Consider the following 27,669-nt stretch of genomic DNA (forward strand, 5'->3'; position numbering starts at 1 on the left):
AGGAAAGGGAGAAAGAAGAAGAGAGAATCAAGAAAGAAAAGGAGTGGTCAGGAAAGAGACAACAATTAATAAAGGGAAAACATAAAACAGGAAAGGGGTGGGGCTGTAAGGAATGAACATGTGTGTGTATTTATCAATCTGCAATGAAAAGAGGAGACTGAAGAAAGATTGGAATAAGGAGAGAGGATAAAAAGAGGGTAAATGAAATTAGAGAGAGAGAAGGTCAAAAGAAATGTAATCCCATGAGAAACACATTTTAGGTTGGCAATACTTAGTTCATTTTGGAGGCCTCTGTCTCAGGAACTGCTTGATCAAATGGCCTCTGAGGTGCACCACAAACTCTACCTGGGCCCCTGAACTGGCCTAACAGTTTTCAAGCTGTTCAGATTTAGAGAGGATTCAAAATTCTTTTTTAAATGGAAACAATGTTGCAATCTTAACTATGGAGCTACTAATGGTTACTCCACAATACATCTTCTAGAGCTTCCCAGGTAAATTAGTCCACAAATATTGCCGTTATGGATTGAAGAATGTATGGAACAAGAAGTATTTGACTAGCTATTGAGGTGGTTGAAAACTGGATGGGGGGGGGGGGCAGGTTATTCATCCAATGATTTGACTAACAACTACAAAATAGTTATCCAGCTCTACATTCTGTTACATTTCCTAATAAGTCCCTGGAAAATGTTAGGAAATATGCAAAGATAGAATGTTGTTGCATGGGGCTTGAATTAGTTTGTTGTTGGCTACCGGGTATGTGGCTGCATGATTATAGGTCTCCAGTTTTTAAAAAGAATTGCATGTCTCAGTGACAAGTAATTTTCTACCAACCATAGTCACACACACTTCAAGTCCAGATGAGAATGGAACATGTGTTATAGTTCATCATATGGCAGGACAAGCCTGTGAAAGGACTTCAGTTTACATAGGTCCCATCTATTGTGTAGAGTGGACTAGAGATGAAGCTTTATGCAGATAACTCTGTGCTATGTAACAACTGTAATATAGCTCCTTTATTCATATTTCATTTTATAGCGCTTTTCTGCTTTGACTTTAATACACCATTTGCAACACCTAAGGTTTCCTCTATCATGTTGGATTTAGATTTCTGGGTAGCCTCAGCATTTGCTCAGAGTAAAAGCTGTGTTAAGTGGCCTATAATCGGTGCTTAATTTGTAATGAAAGAGGTGCCAGGGCTCAAGCTGGGTGGCCAGAGAGCAGTGGCACTGGCTGGGCACCCAGCTCTGTAGGCAGTACCACCGCCAGCAGCAGCACAGAACTATGGCATGGTATGGTGTATTGCCACCCTTACTTCTGCACGGCTGCTGGCAGTGGTGCTGCCTTCAGAGCTGGGTGTCAGAGAGTGGCAGCTGCTGATTGAGAGCCCAGGGGGTGCTGGGGTTATGAACTGCCAAGCTCACAGATGCCAGAGTTCAGCCCCAGCAAAAACTAAGCACTGCCCATAATGGATTTTTCTTTCTTTTGTGGTTTTCAGCAATGTAGCTGACTTAAGTAATATAGCAAAATCAAGAAAGAAAGCCCAGTATAGATAATCAAAATGCCAGGGTAAGATAGGAAATTAGCTGAAAATAAAAGATAAACTATCAAGGTGTGTTTTTTTTTTTTTTTAAAACATGGACAAGTTCCTGAGTGGTTCTATCTTGATTTATTTTATTTCATGGATAAATTGGGTGTCTTCTCCTGATAGCAAGTGAAAGCATTTTCTGGTAGTTCTATCATTGTTCTCTTTGTCTTCTTCATTGGAGGGAGAAATCCTTGCCTTTTTCAGCTGAGAACCATGAAATTATAAGTTTTATAGGCCAAATTCTGAGACCCATGCTCACATTGAGTACCACCTTAATGGGACCTTTTTGTGGAATAAGGTACTATAGAATGTGAGTAAGGGTATCGGAATCTAGCCCTGTAGAATCACCACTCCTTCAACACTAGGGGTGAAATCCTGACTCCATTAAAGTCAATGGGAATTTTGTCATTGACTTCAGCAGGGTCAGGATTTCACTCTCTGTGTCATGATAGCTTAGGGGTCTGATCCAGCAAACAATATATATGTGGCATTCTGGATCCCCGACAGACTTGCTTTGTAATGGACTAATGTGTTCAGAAGAAATGTTGTCTGTCCCCCTGAATGAAAACAAATCTCCGCAAACCCAGCTCAGCCCACTGGGGACTTGGGCAGCATCTTGGCATTTAATATAAATGAGCTGCCCACATTCACGTGGGATTGCTTAAACCAAAAGGGTGCCTACCATTTTAAGGATGGCATAATCCCAGTGCATGGCCCCAACGGAAGAGAGAGATGCCCTAGCCATCTTTAAATACCTTATGTACTACAGCTAGTCAGATAACCTTTCTGGTGAACATTTTCATGGAATATTTTCTCTTTTTCATCAAAATTTTAACTTTTCTGATCATCCCTAATACAAGTTAGTGTGCCCGTGGAAGAGTATGCCTGTGCCTCTTCCATTCCCCATCACTGGAAAGGAGTGCGGGACACTCTGTCAAAGTGGAGCTCTCATGCTCCCAAACAAGAGAGCTGCAGCTGCTTCTACAGTAGAAAAAAAGTGGGAGTCTTTTATAGTGCTTGTGCTATCAACAGTGCAATATAGACTGTACTGGGTGTTTGCAAGACCACTTTGATTGGGTGTCCTGCACCCCTTTCCAGTGGTGGGCTAGGAGACAACTACATAGGAAGATGCATGATGTGTCAGACTAACATATACATATATCTGCCTGTCTGTCTGACACACAGGATTTGATGACGTGGTAAAAACTTGGTGCTTGGTCTACTCTGTGGTTTATACTGAGCTTTGGAATAGAGCTGACAACTCAGGTTCCGTTTTTATTTTTAAATGTTTCCTCTTTGACTGAACGGGGACGGATAGCTCAGTGGTTTGAGCATTGGCCTGCTAAACCCAGGGTTGTGAGTTCAATCCTTGAGGGGGGCATTTAGGGATCGGGGCAAAAATTGGGGATTGGCCCTGCTTTGAGCAGGGGGTTGGACTAGATGATCTCCTGAGGTCTCTTCCAACCCGGATATTCTATGATATGGCAGTTAGGCTGGGTGGAGTCTATCGCTCAGCTTCTGGAAAGTGGCCAGTTATGGGTGGCTGTGGAATGCTGAAAGTCTCAGCCCTGCAAAGGGATCTGCTGTAGTCAGCTCCTATGGTCATGCAGAGCCCCACTGACTCCAAGAGGACACATAGGGGTGTAAGAGTCCATGAATAGCTGGTCAAAATGTTTTTGACCATTTTGCATCAAAAAACGGAGTTTCAAAGACTGCCTTCCCCCGCCCCCATGGAAAATTTCATTTTATGGAAACTTTTCAACAAAAAAAAAATTTTTTTTTGGCAAAAATTGAAAAATTTCACCTTTTGCAATCCTTCATTTGGAAATTATAAGGCAATTCCACTTTTCCCCTTTTAAAAATTTCCAGTGGAAGTAAAGAAAGAGCAAGTAATAAAGTGAGAGAGAGAAATTGTTTTTTCCCCCAGATTTCTCTTATTACCATGCCCGCTTTTTACCAGCGTGGGAAAAAGGGGGGAAGTTTTAACATATAATAGAGAGTGGGATTTATCTCGACAAAACAACGTGAAAGATTTCAAAATAAAAAAAATCATGAAAATAATTGAATTAAATGAATAATGTTTAATTTCTTTCAGAAATTTTCATGAAACATGCTTACCATGATGCAGATCTCTTTGCAGACCTGGGGCCTTTACCAGTATTGTTCAGCTGGCAGAATAATTACAAGGGAAGAACCCCCTAGCAGCCTACTCTGGAAAGTCCACAGTTTTTGTAGGCCATACTAGGCTGTGACTCAGAGAGACCAAATTTAGGTGGTGAGACCAGCATGGAATTATCATTTCTATTGCATGTTTATTTATATAGGAATCTTTATATTTATGTGTGTGTAAAATACATCATTATATACTATTTCTATTTCTAGATGCAGCGTGCACACATTGTGCAATCTCTCTGTACTAAAATTTAATGTGGACCATAGCAGAAGAAAATGATCATCAGATTCTAAACTGAGTATTGAAACTGCCTTGATAGGGGGTAAAAAGTACTCAGAAGGTGATTAATTAAATCTTAATAGGCTGACATTGCCTTTAACCAGAGATGTTCCAAAGCAGTGGTGTGTTTCTTTTTTTGTTTTCATGAAGAGACTCTTTTGTTGTGCTTTGAAATTTCTACAGTGTACTTTATGGATCTGAGAGTAAACAATAATGAGAGAGAGAGGTGTTGAAATTCCCTTTTGTTAGCAGTTGAAGACTGGGGAGTTGTAATCTCTACCTTTGGAAAGTTATGCCGGGGAACATTGGGTGCATGTTTGTAGTGTCGGACTGTAATTATCTTCCATGCAGCTATGATCTTAAAACAATAGAAGTTGCACAGATCTTACAGTGTATACATTTGATAAATGGGAAAATAATTAGGCAGCTCAGAAGGTTGTCACTTTCTATGGGAAAATTTACATTTGTTTTGGCAGTTTATATTTTTGCTGCTTGTATTTGATAGCTAATTTTATCCGAGGTTACCTATATGGTAAATATAAAATTAAAATCCATCCTTTTGGTTTACGTTTGATAAATAACATGAGAGAAAATGGTTAGAAGTTTTTTAACTCATGTTTTTGCATGCCCTCATCATTCCCTTCTGGTTAGCCTAACCCAGTTCGCCCTCTATTATCGACAGGTACACACTGGTGGATATTTTGCGTGCCATACTTCTTTCTTTAGAAGCCATGATTGAAGATCCTGAACTTCAAGTGAATGGATTTGTTTTGATTATAGACTGGAGCAACTTCACCTTCAAGCAGGCCTCCAAACTCACACCAAGCATGCTGAGATTAGCCATAGAAGGCCTTCAGGTAAGGTTCCCTTTTTCACTCCTTACTCTATTTCCTTGGCTCCAGGTTGAAAACTTGCATATTCAAAACAAACAAAAGAGGCACATTTGTTTAAAATAGGGACATTTTCGCCTTTTGAGATAATCGGGTTGCCTCATCATTTTAGACAGGGCTAATGAACTCTTGGTCTGCCCTGGCTCCCACAACAGGAGTTTTGTCATTGACTTCAATGGCAGTAGAATCATGCCCTAGTACTTGGTCCTGCAAGGTGCAGGGCACTCTGGTTTCACATCTGTCTTCACTGGGACTGTGCCCTGGCTTAAAGTTAAGCAGGTGCTTAAGTATTTTTTGGATCAGGATCCAAAGTGCTCGGCGCGTTGGAGAATTGAGACCCTATATATTTACTGTAATTTACAGCTGCTATAGATGCTGATCATTTTAGAGCATTCTACTTGGCCCAGAGACGTTGTGAAGGATACTACACAACTGCCAGTTGTTTTCTGTGGTCTTTAATGATTGTTAAAATGAAAAACTGTAATCTGTGAAATAATTGCTCCCTTGAACGTAAGCAGGAATCTTTATGGAAAAATACCTATGATTCACCCTTGTGGCAGTGTGCTTTGCTTTTATAAGGCCATATATTCCTTTTCTTTGTTTTTTTTTTCTGATTTTAATTATTTAAACATTTTCATTACTTGTATAAAACAAAAGAACAGCTTTATCTTTGCATTTTACTCACTTGGATATTGCTAGCTTTGCAGGAACTATGTAGTGCTGGGTCAAGTTTTGATCTAATTCTTGAAATGCCTCAACCAGAGCTCAGTCTACTACCACATCGGTGAATGGTGAGAGCTGAGAGACTGTGATCCTGATTTTCCCCTCACTTACTTTGGTGGAGCTCCCTGGTCTTGACTGGAATGCATCAGTGTAAGTGAGAGGACAATCAAGCCCCATATATGAAACAGTGAGCTAAAATGAACAGTCTGTGTGTAAGCTGGGCTGCGAGGACAAAGAGCAAAGATGCAGGTTGGGTTGTTATGCTTTGAACAGAAATCATATAAAGTGACTCTGTGGCACAAGGTATTTGAGAGACTAAGGGCACCGTGTGTGTTTTATTTGTGTGGGGGTTTTCCTCTTGTTTTTGGAAAGTTTGGATTTAGTATGTGATTTTTATTTTGCAATATCAATCAGCATTTGAAATAATTACGGGGGACAACTAATGAGATAACAGGAATGGGAGTGAGGTCATAGGGCTAAACGAAGGGAACCTGACAGGGACACCAAGCAGAGAACCCCGGACAGTGCCCACTGCTTCTTGAAGGTGTCAAGGGAGCCAGCGGACGCCGCCCAGAGGAACTCTTCCCGGATGCGTGAACGGAATGAGGAGCAGAAGTAGGCCCCACAGTCGCAGGAAACCCCATAAGCCAACCTTCTCTCCCTGGTTTTGTAGATGGCCATTTTGGCCAGGGCTAGGAGGAGGTTGACAAGGAGGTCCCGCGATTTTGTGGGGCCATGGATGGGGAGTGTGTAGATGAACAGGTGAGGGGAAAAGTGCAACCAAAAACATAATAGGATATCCAAGAGGAGCTGGAATAGGGGCTGCAACCTGGCGCACTCCAGGTACACATGCGCCAGGGTCTCCCTCACGCCGCAAAAGGGGCAGGTGTCTGGGAGGGGAGTGAACTGCGCCAAGTACACTCCCGTGCTCACAGCTCCATGAAGGATCCGCCAGCTGATGTCCCCAGTGGGCCTTGGGACCAGGGTGGAGTATAGGCTGGGCCACCGGGGTTCCTCACCCTCCAGAGGTGGCAAGAGGTCCCGCCATTTTGTGTCGGGGCGGGACGCGAGGGTGAGGACGTGAAGAGTGTGGAGCTTGACCGTGTACAGGTATTTTCTTGGGGCGGTCCAGAACCAAACTGGCTGCAAGTCGTGCAGCTGGCTCGCGGTAAAGGGATGGGATGGCCTGGCAGGTCCACGGGGCAGGAGCCCGATGAAAAGGTCCGTAGGGCCTGGGGTGGAGGGTGGGCTAGGCATGTCCTCTCGCAGGACCCAATCAAGGAAGACCCGAGCAGTGGGCGGTAAAGCGGCCCTCACCTCCTGAAGTACGCGCTGGGGAGTGTGAGGCATGGAGAGCCCCATGTGCCGAGTGAGCGTCAGGGGATGCAGCCAGTCTCCCCAGTCGTAATCCAGGAGGTCTTTGACTCTGGTGAGGAGGGAGTGAGAGGCAGGCATCATCCCCATCTTAATCACTCTTTACCTGTGTTTCCCATCTGTAAAGTCAAAAGTTCCCATTAATTTTGCACGCCCAGTATAACATGCCTATGACCTGATTTTTTCAGACAACTTAACATTTAACTCAATTCTGATGTTTTGTAACTTCTGAATGCTTGACTTTGCAACATTAATAATGTGTTTTAACATTTTTGGGGGTGAAATTTCCTAGGTTTTAAAAAATCAAACTGAAAAAAACCCCAAAAGTCCATCACAGAGCATTATAAGAACACCCTTATCGGTCATCAACAAGGTTGGAACCTTTAGATCCACCACATAGCTTCTTCCTTAAACACCTCTTCACTTTCTACCCTTACGCTGCCACAAAGTCTATCTGGATTGTAACGGGGTGGCTTGCCCCTGGGCTGGAGAGCCTGGGGCTAAGCCAGCCCTGGTTACAAGCTGAGCCCCACCTGAGATGAATCACGTGATTCAAATTTAAAAGGCAGCTGGAAGCAGTAAGAGGGTTGCATGGTTGAGAGAAGTAGCTGGGATGTCTGGAGGCGTGACAGTAATCTCAGGAAACGGGGCTGTGGAGCTGGAACTGATGAACGACTTTGTGTTTGTTTTGGGACTTTTGAGTTCTGTTTTTGACAAAGTGTGCTGCCAGCCTGCTGAAGGGTAAATTAATGGATTTTGGGCTGAGAAGGTGACTGGAAGCTGAGTGAGTTCTTAAAGGGGCCCTGCTGAAGGGGAAATAGAGCTGGTGGTGGCCAAGGTGCTACATGGTATCTAATACCGTGGACTCCAAGAAATACAATTTCATTCATAATATAGCACTTTGCTGACTCCTGGCATAGGTATGTTATGGTGTTAATTAATTGCCTTCTATGCTCTATCTGTTTGCATGGCTCTCTTGCCTTATCAGCGCTGTTATGTTGTGGTCACACCAGTTATAGGTTTCAGAGTAACAGCCGTGTTAGTCTGTATTCGTAAAAAGAAAAAAGAAAAGGAGTACTTGTGGCACTGCAGTTTCCACAATATGCTATGCATCCGATGAAGTGAGCTGTAGCTCACAAAAGCTCATGCTCAAATAAACTGGTTAGTCTCTAAGGTGCCACAAGTACTCCTTTTCTTTTTTCTTTTTACACCAGTTATAGACACAGTTGTATGCTTTAATAATTTTCCATGGACCAGTGAGACCACAAAATTACTGATCTGAATGTCAGGTGCTGCCTATGTACGCAATGAGATTAGAACGTGTTGAAATTCAATATCTTTAGTCAGTCAGGAGAAGCCATGCCTTCTCAGTAACAAACTTGCAGTCTGGGTTTCCCTTTCTTACAGTATGTGGCCTGGTTGACATTTTTATTTATAGATATTTCTATTTGTATGATTTTTTTTTCCTGTTAGGAAAAAAATGAGTACTTTGCACAATTGTGACCAGGTGACCTAGTGAAATCTAGGAAGTCTGCGTTACAAAAATAGGCCAGCTTTAGTGTACAAGGTCTCTAACAGCAAATGAAACATCTATGCCACCCATTTGGTGGTGATACCCAGGTACTAAGTTGCATTTGTCACCAACTTTTCACCACGTGACCTACCCTCTGTCCAGCAACTCATTCCTCTGGCCTATTACTAATGCTCCAAATTTCTGAGAAGCTTTCAGAATGCCACCATTCTTTTTAGAGATAAAGTGGGTGAGGTAATATTTCTTGTTAGGCCAACTTCTGTTGGTGAGAGAGATGATTTCAAGCAACACAGAACTCTTCTTCAGGTCTGAGAAAGGTATTTAGCTGTGACACTTATTACAAGATCAAACAGTTTAGCATAAGTAGAACAGGAGTACTTGTGGCACCTTAGAGACTAACAAATTTATTTGAGCATAAGCTTTCATGGGCTAAAGCCCACTTCATCAGATGCATACAGTGGAAAATACTGTGGGACGATTTTACATACACAGAGAACATGAAACAATGGGTGTTACCATACACACTGTAATGACAGTGATCAGTTAAGGTGAGCTATTACCAGCAGGAGAGAAAAAAAACCTTTTGTAGTGATAATCAAGATGGGCCATTTCCAGCAGTTGACAAGAACATGTGAGGAACAGTGGCGGGGTGGGGGGGGGAGAATAAACATGGAGAAATAGTTTTACTTTGTGTAATGACACATCCACTCCCAGTCTTTATTCAAGCCTAATTTAATGGTGGGAATAGAATGAAATGTGTCTGATTTGATAAAGGGGTGAGCTGTTGGCTATGATAGGGTTCCTCAGGAACAATCCTTATCTTAGTCAAAGCACATCGGTACATGATAAGCATGTTCACTATGTAGCTACTCCCCCCCCCCCTTGAACTCCCATCCAAAAGTGGGTATGCACAGTGCCGCCCTACATTCATTCTAAGCGTCTATGAAATAGCTTAGTAAATTAAGAATCGGAGCCAAGGCTAGAACCCACATTAGTTAGCTGCACAGTTAGTGTGTAACCCACAGGGCCTCCCAGCCAAGCTGTTGAAGCTTTCTGATCCTTAATTACAATATCTAAAACTGTAGTAGCTAATAACACTTTTCCATCTGTAGCTCTCAAAGTACTTGGCAAAGGTGAGTCAACATTGTCACAGCTGGCCTAATGAAGTGCAGACACTTGAACCAATTTGTATGAGAGGCAATAAGCTAAGTCTGCAATACCAACTTGGAGCCAAGTTTCCTAAGTGACTTGTCACAACTTATCTACTGCCAGTTCCTTCACTGCATCATCCAGAAAACATACCTAAGCAGACTTCCCCTTAGGCTCTGGTGGCACTTGGGAGGTGGGGTGAGAGGAATTCAAGAGGAAGCAGCATTTTACCTGGAGTTTCCTTTTTACTTATGAAAAGTAGTCTTGGCTTGTTGGAAGCCCATGAAAATATTCTGTTGCCATGGCTCTTCATCAGCTGTACTGCCAGAGAACAATGTCACTTGTTCAAACAATACGAATACTGGAAACATTTCATACTTCTTGCACTTGAAAACTACCTCTACGTTAGCCAGTGTTAAGCTCTAACCATGTTTCACTTCTCTGATTGAACAAATTAAAACCGAGATTGCCTAGGCTGAATAATGGTAGCAAACAAATGGCGCTGATTAGGCCATCAAGTTCACATTTCATTGAGGTGGATGGGGTGCTGCCGGTACTGGAAGAAGAAGTCCTTATGGTTCAGGCTCAGGGCTGGGAAACAAGAGCAGGGAGTATATTCCTGGCTGTGCCACTGAATTCCCAGGTAACCTCTGCCAATTCAACAAAGCACTTTAGCATGAGCTTCTGTCCATCCACTTTTGGCAAAGCATTTAAACATATTAAGTGCTGTCTGGATTAGGGTATTGCTGTCTCACAGAGATCAAAACAATGTTCTAGATCATCCAGTTAACCTTCCTGCCAATACAGAATTATTTCCTGCATTATAGTTTCTAGTGTCTTGATTTTAGAAGGCCAAAGTAGAGCTGGGGGGAAAAATGGGAAAGTGTCTCCAGAATAGCCAATAGACTAGTGTTTTGGGTACTCACCTGGGATGTGGGAGAACCCAGAATCAAGCTCCTGCTCTTTCTGATTCAGGGACTTTAACCTGGGCCTTCCTTGTCTAAGGTGAGTTCCCTAACCACTGAGCTATTGGCAATTCTGGGGGCTTGCTTTCTCCCTGGCCAGAAATTCCACCCTGGACCTGAGAAACCTACCAAACACCAGTTTTGTTGAAACTGGCACTTTCCCATTAAATACTCTGGTTCTGACACATTGACTTTTCCAATGAAAAAATATTTTCATCTGAAAATTCCTGACTAGCTCTCACCCTGAGCAATGTGTCTTCCATGTCCCTTGAGACCATTCCACGGCTTAATACATCTTATTGTTTCAAATTTTTTCCTGATATTCATCTTAATTTTTTCTCTTCCATAACTTCATCCCATTACTTCAACTTATACCCCTGAGTATTGCACCACAAGTGATAGGGCTCAATGCAGAATTTGCTGGGTGAATTTCTGTGGTCCGTGATATGCAGGAGATTAGAATAGATGATTGCCACAGTCCCTTTTGATACTATCCGTGCACCTGAGAACCACCCTAAATGGTTCTTTAACTTCTGTGGAGTTTAACATCTTTCAGATATTTCTAGACTGTTATGAAACCTCCCTACCCCCCACCCCCTAATATCTGCAAGCTACATAGTTAGCTCTTTAAATCTTTTCTCATAAGTACAGCTGCCTGATCACTTTCTGGGGCTCTTCTCTGAAACTCAGTCAAGTTTGTTAATCTTTCTGGTGCTGTGATGCCTAGCATCCAGTTGTGACCATATCAGAGGTGGACTTTTATTACCCTTTTCTGTTACACGCTGTCTTTGCATATGTAATCCTGTAGTATTTTTTCCTCCGAAATCACTATTTGTTTTCACTCCTTGTTTACAGTCTCTTAGCAAGTAGTCGGTTCACATGAGTGATCCTGTCTAAGCCAATTTAAATTTGTCTATGAGCTACTACCATACAGTAAATACTGCAATAGCATTTAACTAAAGTTTGCTAAGTGCACTTGGGATCCTCTGATGGAAAGCATTGTACAAGCACAAGGTTTTATTGTTTGTCTGGAGATAGTTTCCCATCTGTCAAGGTTGTATCTTTGGAAGAATATAGAGGATTCAATACTCAGCTGCTGTAGTTGAAGTCCTGGATTCCAAGGCTAAAGGGACTGTTATGATCATGTGTTCTACAGGACATCAGATTACAGGCCATGGAACTTTCCCAGAATAATTCCCAGAGCAGAGCTTTGAGAAAAACATCCAATCTTGAATTTAAAATTGTCAGTGATGGAGAATCCACCATGACCATTGGTAAATTGTTCCAGTGGTTAATTAACCTCACTGACAAAAATGTACACCTTGTTTCCTGTCTGAATTTGTCTAGCTGCAACTTCTGGACATTGAATCATGTAATAACTTTCTCTGCCAGATTGAAGAGCCTATTATTAAATATTTTCCCCATGTAGATACTTAGACTGTAATCATGTCACCCTTTAACCTTCTTTTTGTTAGACTCAATGAGCTCAATCTACTTAGCTTATCACTATAAGGCAGGTTTTCTAATCCTTTACGTTTTCTCCTGGCTCTTCTCTGAACCGTCTCCAATTTATCATCTTTCTTGAATTGTGGGCACCAGAACTGAACACGGTATTCTGGCAGCAGTCAACCCAGTCATAGATTCATAGATACTAAGGTCAGAAGGGACCATTGTGATCATCTAGTCCGACCTCTTGCACAATGCAGGCCATAGAATTTCACCCACCCACTCCTGCGAAAAACCTCTCACCTATGTCTGAGCTATTGAAGTCCTCAAATCGTGGTTTAAAGACTTCAAGGAGCAGAGAATCCTCCAGCAAGTGACCCGTGCCCCATGCTACAGAGGAGGGCGAAAAACTTCCAGGGCCTCTTCCAATCTTCCCTGGAGGAAAATTCCTTCCCGACCCCAAATATGGCGATCAGCTAAACCCTGAGCATATGGGCAAGATTCACCAGCCAGATACCCAGGAAAGAATTTTCTGTAGTAACTCAGATCCCACCCCATCTAACATCCCATCACAGGCCATTGGGCCTATTTACCATGAATATTTAAAGATCAGTTAATTACCAAAATCATGTTATCCCATCATACCATGTCTTCCATAAACTTATCGAGTTTAATCTTAAAGCCAGATAGGTCTTTTGCCCTCACTGCTTCCCTTGGAAGGCTATTCCAAAACTTCACTCCTCTGATGGTTAGAAACCTTCGTCTAATTTCAAGTCTAAACTTCCCAATGACCAGTTCATATCCCTTTGTTCTTGTGTCCACATTGGTACTGAGCTTAAATAATTCCTCTCCCTCTCCGGTATTTATCCCTCTGATATATTTATAGAGAGCAATCATATCTCCCCTCAACCTTCTTTTAGTTAGGCTAAACAAGCCAAGCTCCTTGAGTCTCCTTTCATAAGACAGGTTTTCTATTGCTCGAATCATCCTAGTAGCCCTTCTCTGTACCTGTTCGAGTTTGAATTCATCCTTCTTAAACAGAGGAGACCAGAACTGCACACAACATTCCAGGTGAGGTCTCACCAGTGCCTTGTATAACGGTACTAAAACCTCCTTATCTCTACTGGAAATAGAGATCCGTCAATGGATCCGTGGTGACTTACAGCAGTTGAGGAACTGGACCATAATCTTTAAAAGAGAACTGCAAGCCTTGCATTTGCAACATGTAATATAAACTGTAGAGTCCTTATTGTTGTGGGAAATATGGTCTCTTGTTAAAACGTTCACGCTTTGACTTGTGACGTAATACGCCACCAGAATGTCTGGAAACCAATTTCCTCTCACTTCCTGCATAGATCCAAATATTTAATTAACAAACAACTGTGACTCAGTATGAATATTGTTGCTATGCAGGGTAGGAAAAGTACCTTTTAAAATTTTTTCTCATATCTCCCGTAACTTAAATAAAGTCCAATGAGGCTTTGCCCATATTTCCCACCTTACATGTTTCAGTCCCAAAGTTTAATGTTTTGGAAAGCAAGGAGTATGTAAAAACAGGCTGCCAACTAAAAGAAATTTCTTTGCAGTGCTAGCTAGAGTGAGTGCTATCCAGATGTCTGCAAGCATGTGTGTACATATATCAAATGAGTCTGCACTTGAAGCCACAGCCTGGTGCATGAGATAGTATCCAATCTCCAAATATCAAGCAAGACTCCAAAAGGGCACTGCTGACAAGCATCTGAGGATTAACGGAGCTATGACATGCACAAAATCTGCCCTTCAGATACCTGCATGTGCTTTTCGGTGAAGTCAGTGAGATCTGGGTATGTAAATCCAAGGGTAGGATTTGAAGTGTACTTCAGTCGATAAAATTGAATGCATCTCCACCATCTGGAATTGACAACAATATGACATACCAGCATTTCGCTCAGAACTCTTCTGGCACTCCAGTGATGGAGTAGAGCTAGTCACTTCATTGTGGCGTATGTCGGAGCTAGCTTTCCTGCTGTAGTGCCTCCATAGGTAAGGTGGAGTTCTACTTCTAACAAGGGGTTGCTTCTAAAGCAGGGATTCAACCTCCTTGTTTTGTAGGAATAATTCAGTATGTCTTCATCAAATTTATCACATCACCTGTGACAGGATTTTCAGGTAAATAATTACTTTGCCAAGTTAAAATGATTTAAAAGTGAGCCTCTTTAAAAAAGCTTGAGTCATTTTGGGGCACCTGTAGCTGACAATTTGATATTCAAGTTTCAAACTTGCCACCTTGTTAAAACTCACTGAAAACTGTGCTATGCTCCTCAGTCTTGAAAGGGGACTCTGAGGGTATTTCTGCACTGCAGCCTGCTTCCTAGCATGTGTGGATTGACACATGCTAGCTCTAATTGAGCTAGGGTGCTAAAAATAGCAGCCTGTAAAGGTTCCTTCCCCACTCTGAACTCTAGGGTACAGATGTGGGGACCTGCATGACCCCCCCCCCCCCGCCAAGCTTATTTTTACCAGCTGAGTTTAAAACTTCCCCAAGGTACAAACTATTTTACCTTTTGCCCTTGGACTTTATTGCTGCCACCACCATGCATCTAACAAACATATAACAGGGAAAGAGCCCACTTGGAAATGTCTTTCCTCCCAAACCCTTTCCTGGGGAAGGCTTGATAAAAATCCTCACCAATTTGCATAGGTGAACACAGACCCAAATCCTTGGATCTTAAGAACAATGAAAAAGCAATCAGGTTCTTAAAAGAAGAATTTTAATTAAAGAAAAAGTAAAAGAATCACCTCTGTAAAATCAGGATGGTAACTACCTTACAGGGTAGTCAGATTCAAAACATAGAGAATCCCTCTAGGCTAAACCTTAAGTTACAAAAAGACACAAACAGGAATATACATTCCATTCAACACAACTTATTTTATCAGCCATTTAAACAAAACAGAATCTAATGCATATCTAACTAGATTGCTTACTAACCCTTTACAGGAGTTCTGACCTGCATTCCTGCTCTGGTCCCGGCAAAAGCATCACACAGACAGAGAGAACCCTTTGTTTCCCCGCCCTCCAGCTTTGAAAGTATCTTGTCTCCTCATTGGTCATTTTGGTCAGGTGCCAGCGAGGTTATCTTAGCTTCTTAACCCTTTACAGGTGAAAGGGTTTTTCCTCTGGCCAGGAGGGATTTAAAGGTGTTTACCCTTCCCTTTATATTTATGACACAGCCTAACTGGGGAATACACTGGTGGTGTCGTGGGCAGCTACTGAAGTATATAGCGAGGGAGTCTGGGCAGGTTTGTACTCAGGCAGCTAACTCGAGCTGCTGCCCGCAGAGCTGTAACTAGGCATTTTAGCGCCCAGGCAAGCAAGCATATTTGCACCCCCTACTGGTATTTTTGTTATTTTTCCACCCCAATCAGAGGTGATACGTAACTGTTGATAATGCGGGGGCACAATTTAAAGGTTCGGGGGGCTACCCCACAGAGGTTTTCAAACTGTGGGGTGTGCTCCCAAGAGGAGCGAGGCTGGATCGGGACATGCCTCTAGGGGAGCTCGGAAAGGGAGTGTCACCTTCACCTCCTGACTCACCTCAAGGGTCAACCAGCCTGTCTGGGTTGTAAGGTGTAATCAAAAATATTCGGGGGGGGGGGCACATGACCCCCCAGATACCACATTTGAAGTGTACACACATGTTGCCTCTGGCCCCATTTTTCTGCCCCTGCGGCTTTGTGCCCTGGGTGGCTCCTCCACTCACCCTGTCCTATTTATGGCCCTGGCTGCCCTTGCTACCCCCTCTCACTCTGTCTACACTGGTATCTTTAGTATGCTAGGTCAAGCAAAGCTAGTGCATGTGTCTACCTGTGCTGGAAAGCATGCTCCTGGCTGTGGTGTAGACCTACCCTTAGGTATATGGTAGAGGGGTCAGGAGCCTGGTGGGACAATAAAGGGAAGAAGAGTGCAGGGAACCAGGGACAGAAGATGGACGTGAACAGAGGGGAGCAGGGGGATCGTGGGTCATGGAGGTGAGGTGCAGTGGAGGCTTGAAGGGCTGGGGGATGGGGAAACAAGTGTCTTATCCACCCAGTTAAATTATAAATGCTTGTACAACTTCACTTCATAAGCAAAGAATCTATTTCCAGTATATAATCACATGCACTGTATTACAGTGTTACTGATGTACCTTTTTTGTTTTTGGAATGAGTAGATACAAAAATCAAGACCCGGTCTTGTGAAACCATACACTTACATATACTGGCAATATGACTGAGTCAACCCATTGCATACCACCAAGCTACTCCAGTTTTATTCATAAAAATATGTTTCTCTTCCACCAGTGCATCACACTGTGGCTCTAGCAGTGGTTCTCAACTAGGGGTCCGGGGCCCCCTGAGGGGACGCAAACAGGTTTCAGGGAGCCACCAAGCAGGGCCAGCACTCTCTGGGGTCCAGGGTAGAAAGCCAAAACCCCACCGCATGGGGCTGAAGCCCAGGGCCCTGATCCCTGCCACCTGGTGCTAAAGCCGAAGCCTGAACACTGTAGCTTTGCCCCTTTTGGCATGGGGCTCGAGGCAGTTGCCCTGCTTGCTACCCCCTAATGCCAACCCTGGCTTTTATATACAGAAAACCAGTTATTGTGGCACAGGTGGGCCGTGGAGTTTTTATAGTATGGTGGGGGTGGGCTCAGAAAGAAAAAAAGTTGCAATCCCCTGGCTTATAGAACGACTGACCTTGGGACTAAAGTCCTTTCAGAAACTTTACTGCACATGTAAGCACGATATGAAGCCAACTGTGTACGTCAACAGCATATTTCCATTGCAGAACAGAGACAAAGTTAAGTGACAGTGACTGATGGGAGTGGGGAGGAGAATTATCCGGCAGTGAGGAACTGGCTAAATCCCTTAACTGTTCGCTTCCAGATTCCTTAATATTGGGGCTTTTTAAGAGCTAGTGGGGTTTTTTTGGGAACCATTTATTATTGATTTGGGGCATGATCTGGACTCTGTTGAGGCCCACTTCCAACCTTGATTCTTTCTTGAAGCTTTTCGTTTGGGAATATTGAGCTGTTGATTAAAACTTCCATATTTGCATTAGAAAACTTGAGGGCATCTTCATACCTTTGCTATTAATATACTCAACCCTATTGCTCACAACAAGGAACCTCAGGCAGTGAGTGCGGGTGCAATATAATGAAAACACTGAAGAGAAACTGACCACCCTATATATAGCACATTAATTGATCGCGGTAGCCATGGAAAGAGGAAACTTCAGAGAAAATCAATACAGGATCAAATGAAGGCGACACTCAAACCTCTGAAGAAACCAGTATGGAAAGCCAATTAAAATAGAATAGAATATTTGATGACACATGGGAACTGCTAAGGCCATGTGTGCTCTTATTGTAAGTGGTAGAAATGAAGCCAAAATAATTGGACTGTCACCACCCTTCATATACACTTTCTTCTCCTGCCCAATTATTCTTTTTGATGAATCATGTTACCATTATATGGTCTTGATGTTGCTTTTCCCCTCCTAAATGTCCTCAGCTGCAGGCTTGACAACCTGTTGCTTTTTTGCAGCAGACTCTGATGTCCCAGAGGTGACAGCAGCACCGGATAACTGAATGGTGCAGTCTGTTGTCTCTGGCTTTGTGGAACTGCAGTGATGACTGAGGAATTCTGCCAGGGACTGGGCACACTGCTGTCATAGATAAGCAAATGGAGAAGATGTTTCTATTAACACTTTCATTTCTGTTCCCTTCAGCCAGGTACTTCCTACTATCATAGAAAAGGCTTGTATACCTTCTAATATTTGTTACTAGTGTCCGTCAGAGGTTGCGTGAGAGCATTTGTGTGTTTGTCTTCAGTGTACTGTTTGTGTGACTGGCTAGAAAAGGTTAGCAGAATCTGCAGGAAATTTTGTGTTTGTGTGGGGGGGGAGGGGTAGGGTGTTTTTTTTCTGACTCTTTAATGGATAGACAACTGGGATTCAAAAGGCCTTGGTTTTACTCTTTGGGTCTGCCACTGGCTTGCTGGGTGACCTTGGGCAAGTCACTTTGCCTCTCTGCCTCAGTTTTTCCCATCTGTAAAATGGGGTCAATGATAGTAACATGCTTTGTAAAGTGCTTTGAGACCTACTGATGAAAAGTGCTATATAAGAGCTAAGTATTTATTTTTTCACCAGCCTTACTGGCTTGGTATGGGGCTATTTGCCTCTGAATATTTGTTACTGAGTATCCTATAGAAAGATGGAGCCAGTAACTCCTAACTGCTGTATGGTTATTGTAGTGATAATATCCTCCAAACACGAACATCCAGCTACGCACATGCACTGAAGCAGCCTAAAGAGGTGTGTTTGCTTTTTATATTTGTACCCATAGCAAACAGAACTGTATTTAGTCTAAAAAGGATGACGAGAAGTGAGTGAGGGAAAAAATCAAATGTTTGTGCCTCATATGCATAGTTGTCTAAGCTAGAAACTTGTACCTCCTTTCCCTTGACACCTAAATGTGATTGCATTGAAATGGGTTGTTTCTATTCACTGAATTTTGTGAAATAAACTTAGCTACTGTATCTTTTGAGAGGCTTGCCATATGTTTGTCTTTTCTAAGTGACACCCACAGACATACTATCTATCAAACAGATACATAAATAATTCTCTCCTGTTTTTTCTCAGTGGTGTTGAATGGTAAAGAAGTTAATCAACTATGAACAATTTGTCCCTCTTCACTAAATTGATATTAAAACCATCAAGAAACTGTATTAAAAGCATTTCACTTTCTATTCCGCCTTGGTTAACTGACTTTGTGCCTAGGTAGCACTGAGCAGCCCCTTAGTTATGCTGATGAATAATAGTGGAAATATTGTCAATTATCAACAGCTCTTCAATTTTTCTGTAATCCCACGCAATTCCCAATGATGTTAACAGTTGCCATGGTGAGCCTTCATCAGACAGTCTCAATATTTCATTAAATCACAAAACAGGAAGGCCAATATAGGAATTACATTTTTAATTAAAACTGAGATTTTTTTTTCAGCACTCTGTACAGTTTAAAGAAGGAAAAGATGGTAGGGATATAGGAAGTCTCATTTCAGCATAACTGTTACCTGTATGTTTGTACCCCATTCAATCTACATGCTAAAATGATCTACATCTTCAAACAGTATATGTGGAAACGGGAACTAGTGAACTGCAAAGCACCATTTGGAGTGGCTAGGGAGGAATAGATTTTATTGCACCCCTCCCCCGCATCCAGATTTGAGTGAGTGGTTTGGGCAGGGTTGCAGTGCCACTGAAGTTCAGCCCAGGGAAGAAGTGCTTGGACAATGGCCCGGGTAGCCTCCACACCAGACCTAATGGAGCAGCTCTGAGGGCAGCGCCTTCACCAGCAGCAGCACAGAAGGAAGGGTGGCAATCCCATACCATGCCACCCTTACTTCTGCCCCGCTGCTGGTGGCGGTGCAGACTTCAGAGCTGGCCACCGAGCCAGCAGCTGCCCCTCTCCAGCTGCCCAGCTCTGAAGGCAGTGCAGAAGTAAGGGTGGCAATACTACAAACCCCCTACAATAGCCTAGCGACCTCCTTTTGAGTCGGGCCCCCCAGTTTGAGAAACAGTGACTTAAGGGTTTTACATGTTTGTCTTTTGCCATTTTTAAATACATATTCACGCTTTGTTACAACACGTGAAATTTAAGATTTCAGTATCTGAAACCATGAAATTCAAATAACTTACCGCTTTGGGTAACACTAAGAAAATATTGTCAGGAACAGAAAAGCTCGCTTCATCCCTCAGCATTTCTGTGATCACATATCCTTGAATGCAGTATGTTTGTAGTTGGAGTTTTGTACTTAAGAGCAACGCTGCCTAGGTACTGTGTCGGCCTTTGAACCGTTAGAAAGTTCTGGGCCAACTTGCTCCGTGCATATAGCTCCTTTTCTTTCTGCTCTTTGTCCCTCTTTCTTTTTCCACCTCTTTCCTTACTTCACAAAGTGAAGATAAAAATAAAATATTGGCGTTTCTACACATCATGTTCTGGCCTATGTTTTAATCAAATTAATTCATTAGTTTTTGTAAAAGAAACCCATTTGGGGGAGGTCTCCATGCTTAGATACCAGGCTACTTTAGACACACCTGGGAGAGTCTGTTTTTGCAGTGGGCCTCACAGGCAGCCTTTGCCCCTTATTGAGAGGGCATCCATGAATGAAGAAAAAAGAAATGGGGTAAGTATTTAGCTCTTGCTAAGTCTTTCCCACTTCCAATTGAGACCAGCCTTTATTTTTTTAGGTTTTGCAACAAGCATCTTTGCACTCCCCCCCCCTCATAATTCCCCTTGTGTGGGAGGGGAAAGAAAAATTAAATTTTTCTGCAAAGCCTCCCCACTATCCTCCTTGTAATGTTTCCTTAACACTTCTATCATGATGCGTGCAATACTCTGAACACTGGTTAGGCAGCTGGTGCGCAGTGGTCACTGCTTATTATAATAATCATGATTGGCTGTTAATTTGTATTTTTCTTATCTCATATCCACATGTTATTGCTCATTGTATACTTGGATGGTAAGCTCGTCTGGGTCAGAGACTCTCCTTTCATGAAATGAGTATGTACAGTGCATAGTGTAATGGGACCTGAATCCTGATTGGGGTGTCTAGATGCTACTGCAATACAAATAATAAAGTAGTCTAATCCCTGTAGGATGTTTTGGGGCCTGGGTGTGGAGAAAAATATAACTGGGTAAGAGATGAATTATTATAATGTGGTTGTTCTTCATGCAGAATATCTTGTATTTTACAGTTATTTTCATTCTGCATTCCAATCCCAACAGATTGTTTAGATGTAAGTTTCCGCAATAGACTATAATGGCTTTTAATGAGATGAACATCTATGTGATATGCATCTTTTTTTAAATAGGGATTTATATGGTAGATGGGAATAGCTCCAAATCTCCATAAATATGTATTTAAACAATAGCCTCTAATAGCTCCAGAATAGCCATTAACGTCTATCTAATCAATAATACAGATCATTAAAAGTACTAACGTAAAGACAAATTTAAGAACTTGTAAAAGTCCATATGTTTGCATTTTTATGAACTATGTTTATTCTTTAATTGCATTTAATTTTTTTAAAGTACTCTTGGTTTGGCTGGGAGACTTTTGCTGTGCTGTAACTAACTTGCAGCTGCCACTGGGGAATGCCTGTGAAAGATGCTGTACCTCAGAACAAGTTACTTGTTGGATCTGAATATTCTTTTTTTTATACACTTCTATGGGGCAAGTCCTGCTCCCTCAGTGGAGACTGTGCAGGGCTCTTGATGCAGTGGAACCAGTGCAACTCTGGACATGTGCAAGATTTGGGGAGTCTGACTCTTGGGGAACACAACTTTGGGAGTGTTCTGTCCCTAGGCATGCAGCCATATTGTGGGGGAGGAACAGAAAAACAAGATTGAAATGAGACCAGTGGATCTACCAACGCTTCTCCTCCATGGATCTTCCCAGTCAATAGTGTTTATGATGACAAGCCTATATTTTGTATAACTACAAGGATCACATCCTCCATCAAAGAAATACAGTAATCTCTTGAGTGGAATGCAACATCTGTTTAACAGTGTATAACTACTCCTTAAGGTAGTTTGACTTAAAGTAAAGAGTACTGTAGTACAGTGGAGACTATAGGAGGAATTCAGGTAGGCAGAATGTGATAATACAAGTTGGAATTTGGCCAAGGCATTGAGGCTAATGCCCTATATCTCATACAAAGGGTACCATGGGATCTTTCACAACCACAAGTGGTCAAGTCCTCAATATGACATCTCATCTGAAAGCAGGCAACTCCAGCAAGCCCAGTACCCTTGTAACACTGATTTGGAGCATTATCTCAGTTGTGTCCAGAAGAAAGAGATGTTAGGGGGCTTATTCCTTCACCCACTTACTTCCCTGGTCCTCCTCGCGTGAACAGAGAGCAACAATACCCGAAGTCCAAAGGTGCAAACAAATTGATGTTTATTGGGGTGAACTTCCAGCAAGCATGATTCCAGTTTCCTTCCTTAGTGTCCCCCTTCCCAGCTCTGACACCACAGAGCCTTACACCTGTGTCCCTGTTCCCACTTCTGCCCTTAGCCAAACGTGATTCCAATTTCCCCACCCCCATTCCCTGTTCCCATTTCCCCCTTTAGCAAAATATGATTCCCATTTCCCCCTCCACTCACTCCCTGATTGACTGTGGACTATATAGTAAAACTTGAGTTCTGCTTTGCTATACCTTAACCAATCATTTTCCTGAAATTTAACTAACCAATCCTAACATATTGTAACATGATTATATAACCAATTATATCCCACCACCTTAATTAGTTTACACCGAGCAAAATTAATTATACAGCAGACAGAAACAATCACAGAACCAGACAGAGATTATACAGACAAACAATAGGGAAATGGGGACTACAGTGATAGAACAACAAAGAAATGAGGATTTCAAATCCCAGCTATTGATAAGTGAGTTCTTGCCAGACAGTTTGCTATCAAACTAAGTTTCCTTTTACATCTTCTAGGCACTTCCCTTTCTCTGGAGGTAATAGGCATTATCAGGACAGGATTGTATTCCTAACAGCCCAATAGCACCTTATTTCAATGTGACTAGTTTAGAATGTGAGGATCTGACCATTTGCTTCCCAGCTTATGGCTGCCTCTGCTGCTTAGCCAAAGATGTTAGCCTAAGCACAGGGCCTCAGACTGTCACAGTAAGAGAAGGCTCTTACACCGACAGACAGTAATTTTGATTCTTTCTTTTATACCTCTATAACTAGCTAAGTGATAAGAATACACCTAAATTCTTAGAGTATAGGCCTTTACAGACAGGCCTGAATATCTATATCCTAACGAGTGCCACTTACTGAACTGCCAACACCAATTCAACAGCACTAACTTTCCCACCAAAATATTAATTTAGTTTTGCCTTGTTTAGTTTGTGAATTCTGACATGATCATAGCTTGAGGTGATACAGTTTCAGGCAATAACATTTTTTCGGAAAGCAAAGCAATCTATTTGGCAGCTGAGGGCTTTGAGCAGTGAAGATGTCTTGGGACATATATAACACTTGTAAATTGTTCGCTTCATCACGTAACTGACCAAAATATAACTACATGGCATCCAATTTCTGATCATGAGATTTGTTAAAATGTTTTCCCCTGATGCATTTATGTTTACATTTAAACAGAAACGTTACAGCTTTTGAGAATGCATGGGATCTTTAATTCTAAGCAGGTTTTGAAATACAGCTATACTGCCTCATAGGAGTTGTTGTTCAGTTGTCTTGTGTCCCCATTTTGAACCATGGCCAGGGGCTCCCATGGTGAACTGCCTCTTCTCTCCACAAGGAGACTCTCTGGCAGATCATTGGACGTGGAGTCCAACCAGAGAGTTCAGCCTCTGGAGGAGAATGGGAGATTGAGTCACCAAAACTGCAGCTCCCATGAAAGCGTAGCAGCAGCATTTCCAAATTTAATATATTCCAGTTAAATTTTTTTGCTTTCCCTGGGAAAAAACCCAGTTTTGACCCATTTTAATTCTATGGTTGCCTTTGCCTTTTGCATATTGGCAGCTTTAGTCTGTGAAACTGGAAGTCTTTTTAACAATACAGCTTGCTGTGAGGACTTAAACATCTGCCTCTGGCTTGATCCAAGTTAAATGGGACATTTCTTTAAAATATATATTTTAGTAAACATAAATCCAATGACCCTGCAAGCTATGCCAGTGGGAGTTTTATCTCTTGGTACAGCCATGCAAGCTGGACAAATCAGAGAATAAGGACCGGTGAAAAGCAGTCCACAAGCATCCAGGTTGGGGATTGAGCTATCAGCTAACAACTGATCGTCGTTTTAAAAAGTTATCTCATAGAAACAGAAGAAGGTAGCCATTCTGGCAAACAACATGATTGAGAGAGCAGGGTCTTGTTTGTACATGTGCAACACCTGTGGAAATGATTCAGAATAAACAGAAACCCAGGTCCTTACGTCTAACTTTATGCCTAGCATCTCCTATCAATAGACAAGCAAGAAATATGATTCCTTTGGGAGGAGAAACAGCATGCTACGCCCATGATGCTAAAACATGCTGTATATGCAGGACTGGCTCTAGGCACTAGCAAAGCAAGCACGTGCTTGGGGCGGCACATTCATAGGCGCCGACTTTATCCAGCACCGGCAGGCACTCGTGCCCCTCGCCCCCAACTCCATCCCTTCCCCGCCCCCATTCCAACCCCTTCCCCAAATCCCCAGCCCCACCTCCTCCCCCCGGGTGTGCCGCATTTCCCCTCCTCCCTCCCAGGCTTCGCGCGGCAAGCCTGGGAGGGAGGGGGGAGAAGCGGAGCAGTGGTGTGCTCAGGGGAGGAGGCGGAGCAGAGGTGAGCTGGGGAGGGGGGTCACAGGGAGGGCCGCTGGAAGTAACCCTCGGGGGGGGGCAGAGAAACCACTCCCCACCCCAGCTCACCTCCGTTCCACCTCTGCCTCCTCCCCCAAGCACACCACTGCTCCGCTTCTCCCCCCTCCCTCCCAGGCTTGCCGTGCGAAACAGCTGTTTCACGGCAAGCCTGGGAGGGAGGGAGGAGAAGCGGAGCAGCGGCGGTGTGCTCAGTGGAGGAGGAGGAGGCAGAACAGAGGTGAGCTGGGGCGGGGAGCTGCCGGTGGGTGCAGAGCACCCACGGAGTCGGTGCCTATGGGCACGTTTCCAGGGGCGGCATTCCAGCCAAGAAAGGAGGGGGGGGAGAACCAAAATTGTTTTTGCTTGGGGGGGCAAAAAACCAAGAGCTGGCCCTGTGTATATGTCAGCAGGTTCCTCTGCATGAATAATCACTGAGTATAGTTAACAGTGCTGGATTTTAAAATGATTTGATGTACCTTTCAAATAGAAGTTATTGTGTATCAGAGAGTCTAAATAAATAATCTGTGCCTTCCTTATTTCTCTGCATCCAGGTGGTAGGTAGTGTCCTTTCTCATGGCTGGTGTTCTGCTGACTAACTGCCCTTTTGCTTTGGCTATGTGTGCTAGGTTTTGGTTTTGGGTGGATTGTTTTGTTTATTTGTTTTGTTTCGTAAGCATGATCTGGTTGTTTCCCTTTTTACTGTGGTAACATCAAATTTATCGTGTGTGTGTGTGTGTGTGTGTGTGTGTGTGAACTATGTAGATTAAAAATTAAACAGCTCCTTTGATACATTGTTGATCTACCAGTAGAAGGCTGAGGCCTGCCTGCTCAATCTGGTGTGTAGATAGGAAATTCTATCTTCATGTCTTATGCTGATAGTCTGACATCTGAAATCATTAATCTTTAATTTGTAGTAATCTATTAAGTGTGGCTTTTTTTTTTTTTTTAAACAAATTCTTAGGGTTGCCAGGTGTCTGGTTTTTGACCAGAAAGTCAGGTTGAAAAGGGTACCTGGCAGTGGTCAGCATTGCTGACGGGACACTAAAAATCTGGTTCCCAAAGTAACCGCGATCAACTCCCAGCTGAGAGGGCAGAAAGACCAGCAGCTGCTAATGGAGAGCCTCAGTGGCAGCTACAGGGGGCCTCTCGCTGCCCGTGGAGGTGGCTCTGGCTGAGGAGAGGGCAAGCCAGGGGCTGGGGAAGGGGAGTACCTGCAGGTTCGCACTGATGCTGCAAGCAGAGTGGGTGAGGGGAAGGCAAGCTCCAAGCACACTGGAGAGGCCATGGGAAGTAAGAGGGCAGCCCGCTACCAGCAGGGCACAGATGTCTGGAGAGGGCCATTTGGAGAGCAGCCCCTGGTCCCACTCCGCTAGGGTTACCAATTTTGGTTGGACGTATTCCTAGAGGTTTCATCACATGACATATTTAATTCAAGATTAATCTTTAATTCCTGGAGACTCTAGCACAATCCTGGAGGGTTGGCAACTCTACTCTCTGCTCGCCCCCCACTGGCCACAAAGGGGCTCAAGCTCCGCGTGGGGCTGCTTTCCCTAAAGGGCTGGGCTTTGAATCCCGGCTTCATGCATGGTGCAATCACCATGCAGGTAGGAGCCTGGCTGCCCCTGGGCGCCACTCCCTGGGAACTCGGGAGCCCGCTCGCTCCAGGTGGCTGAAGTTGGCTGGCTCTGGCGCTTTGCAGACCACCCACCCTAGCTGCAGTTGAGGTAGCCCGGTAGCCGGGGCCCCAAGAGCCCCTCGCCATGGGGTGTGGAGGAACCAGGAGTGGAGGATCATTAAACCCCTCGGGAGAAGCGGAACCAATATTTCCATGTAAGTTTTCTTGAGCCAGCCACGGCGAGCAGGTTGTGGCTACAAACAATGGAAAGTTCCCAAGATGGAAGTGAGCAGCCCTCTGCCCCCAGCTCCACAGTCACAGATGGATACGGGATGCCTGAGCATGTTTAGGACTGTCCCGCGCCTTGGTGTTGGAGGTCTATGGGAGCTGGGAGTCAGGACTCCTGGGTTCTCTCCCTGGCTCTGGGAGGGGAGTGGGGCCTAATGGGCTAGAGCAGGGAGGGGCTGGAACTAAGGGCTCCAGAGCTCTATTCCTAGCTCAGAGAGGAAAATGGCGTTTTGTGGTTAGAGAAGTGGGGGGACTGGGAGCCAGGACTCCTGGGTTTATCCCTGGGTCTTGTCTCTGGGAGGGAAGTGGGGGCTAGTGGGTTAGAGCGGGGAGGTGGGGAACGGCTGGAAGTCAGGACTCTTGAGTTCTACTCCCAGCTCCTCCACAGACTTGTTGTGTGACTTGTGTGAGTGGCTTATGAAGAGAGCCTCCCCCAACCCCCCCACAGGTAACTGGTGGGATGGGGAGAGTGCGATGGTTCCCAGGGTGGGGTGGAACCTTGAGGGAGTGGGTGGAGCAGGTTGGCAGGACCTCAGGGGCAGGGAGTGTCCAGTTTTCAGAAATTGGAAAGCTGGCAACCCTATTTCTACATGGTCCATTATCTTGGATGTTTCAGTTTGGTAAATGGAGGTATAATGACACTTGCTATCTATTTCTTAAAATAAGATCTGGTAATACAATTCATGAATTTATAAAGCTTAAAATTAGCACATTGGACATAATTTTTTTTTTTTGGTCTCCTATTGTGACCTGGCTGCTGCTGTTGCCTGACTAAACCTCTTCCTTGCTTGGTGTGTTGTTTTTCCTCCTCCAGAGGTATGAGAGTAACTCTGTGACATGGTCTCCAGATTGTCTTGCCACCTTCCTCCTCCATCAGTGGACAGATTGAAACAGGCCATGTCTACTCACATCAAGGCAGAGTGGCTCTGATTTTGTTTCAGCTTGTCATATGGCTTCACTGATAGAGGGTGCAGCCGATGAGAATAATTCTGTCTACTTAGTTACGAAGGGATGGTTCTTGAATGATCAGTTAAAAGATGATAAAACTCATTCAGGATTTAATGTTTACTATCATAGTTGCTGCAGGGAGGTCTTCTCTTCTGTCAGTCTTTTTTAATACTTGTGCCATTCATCGAGCTTGGTACATGAGTGCACATGAGTCTTCTGTTACGTATCGTGCAAATCAGCACTACTGGTGTAAAACTAATGTAAGTAGAGAATCCCAGGATTTGGAATAAACCATCTACATAA

General features: G+C 43.6%; 1 protein-coding gene across 1 annotated transcript in view; it reads left to right on the plus strand.

The window, feature by feature from the left end:
- CLVS2 (clavesin 2) overlaps nt 1-27,669 on the plus strand; it is a 65,525-nt gene that overhangs the window by 8,197 nt on the left and 29,659 nt on the right. The window contains exon 2 of the mRNA XM_074948362.1: nt 4,720-4,894. Coding sequence (XP_074804463.1) covers nt 4,720-4,894 — 175 coding nt within the window. The remainder of the gene's footprint in view (nt 1-4,719; nt 4,895-27,669) is intronic.

The sequence above is a fragment of the Natator depressus genome, chromosome 3 (assembly GCF_965152275.1).
Source record: "Natator depressus isolate rNatDep1 chromosome 3, rNatDep2.hap1, whole genome shotgun sequence".
NCBI classification, from domain to species: Eukaryota; Metazoa; Chordata; order Testudines; family Cheloniidae; genus Natator; species Natator depressus.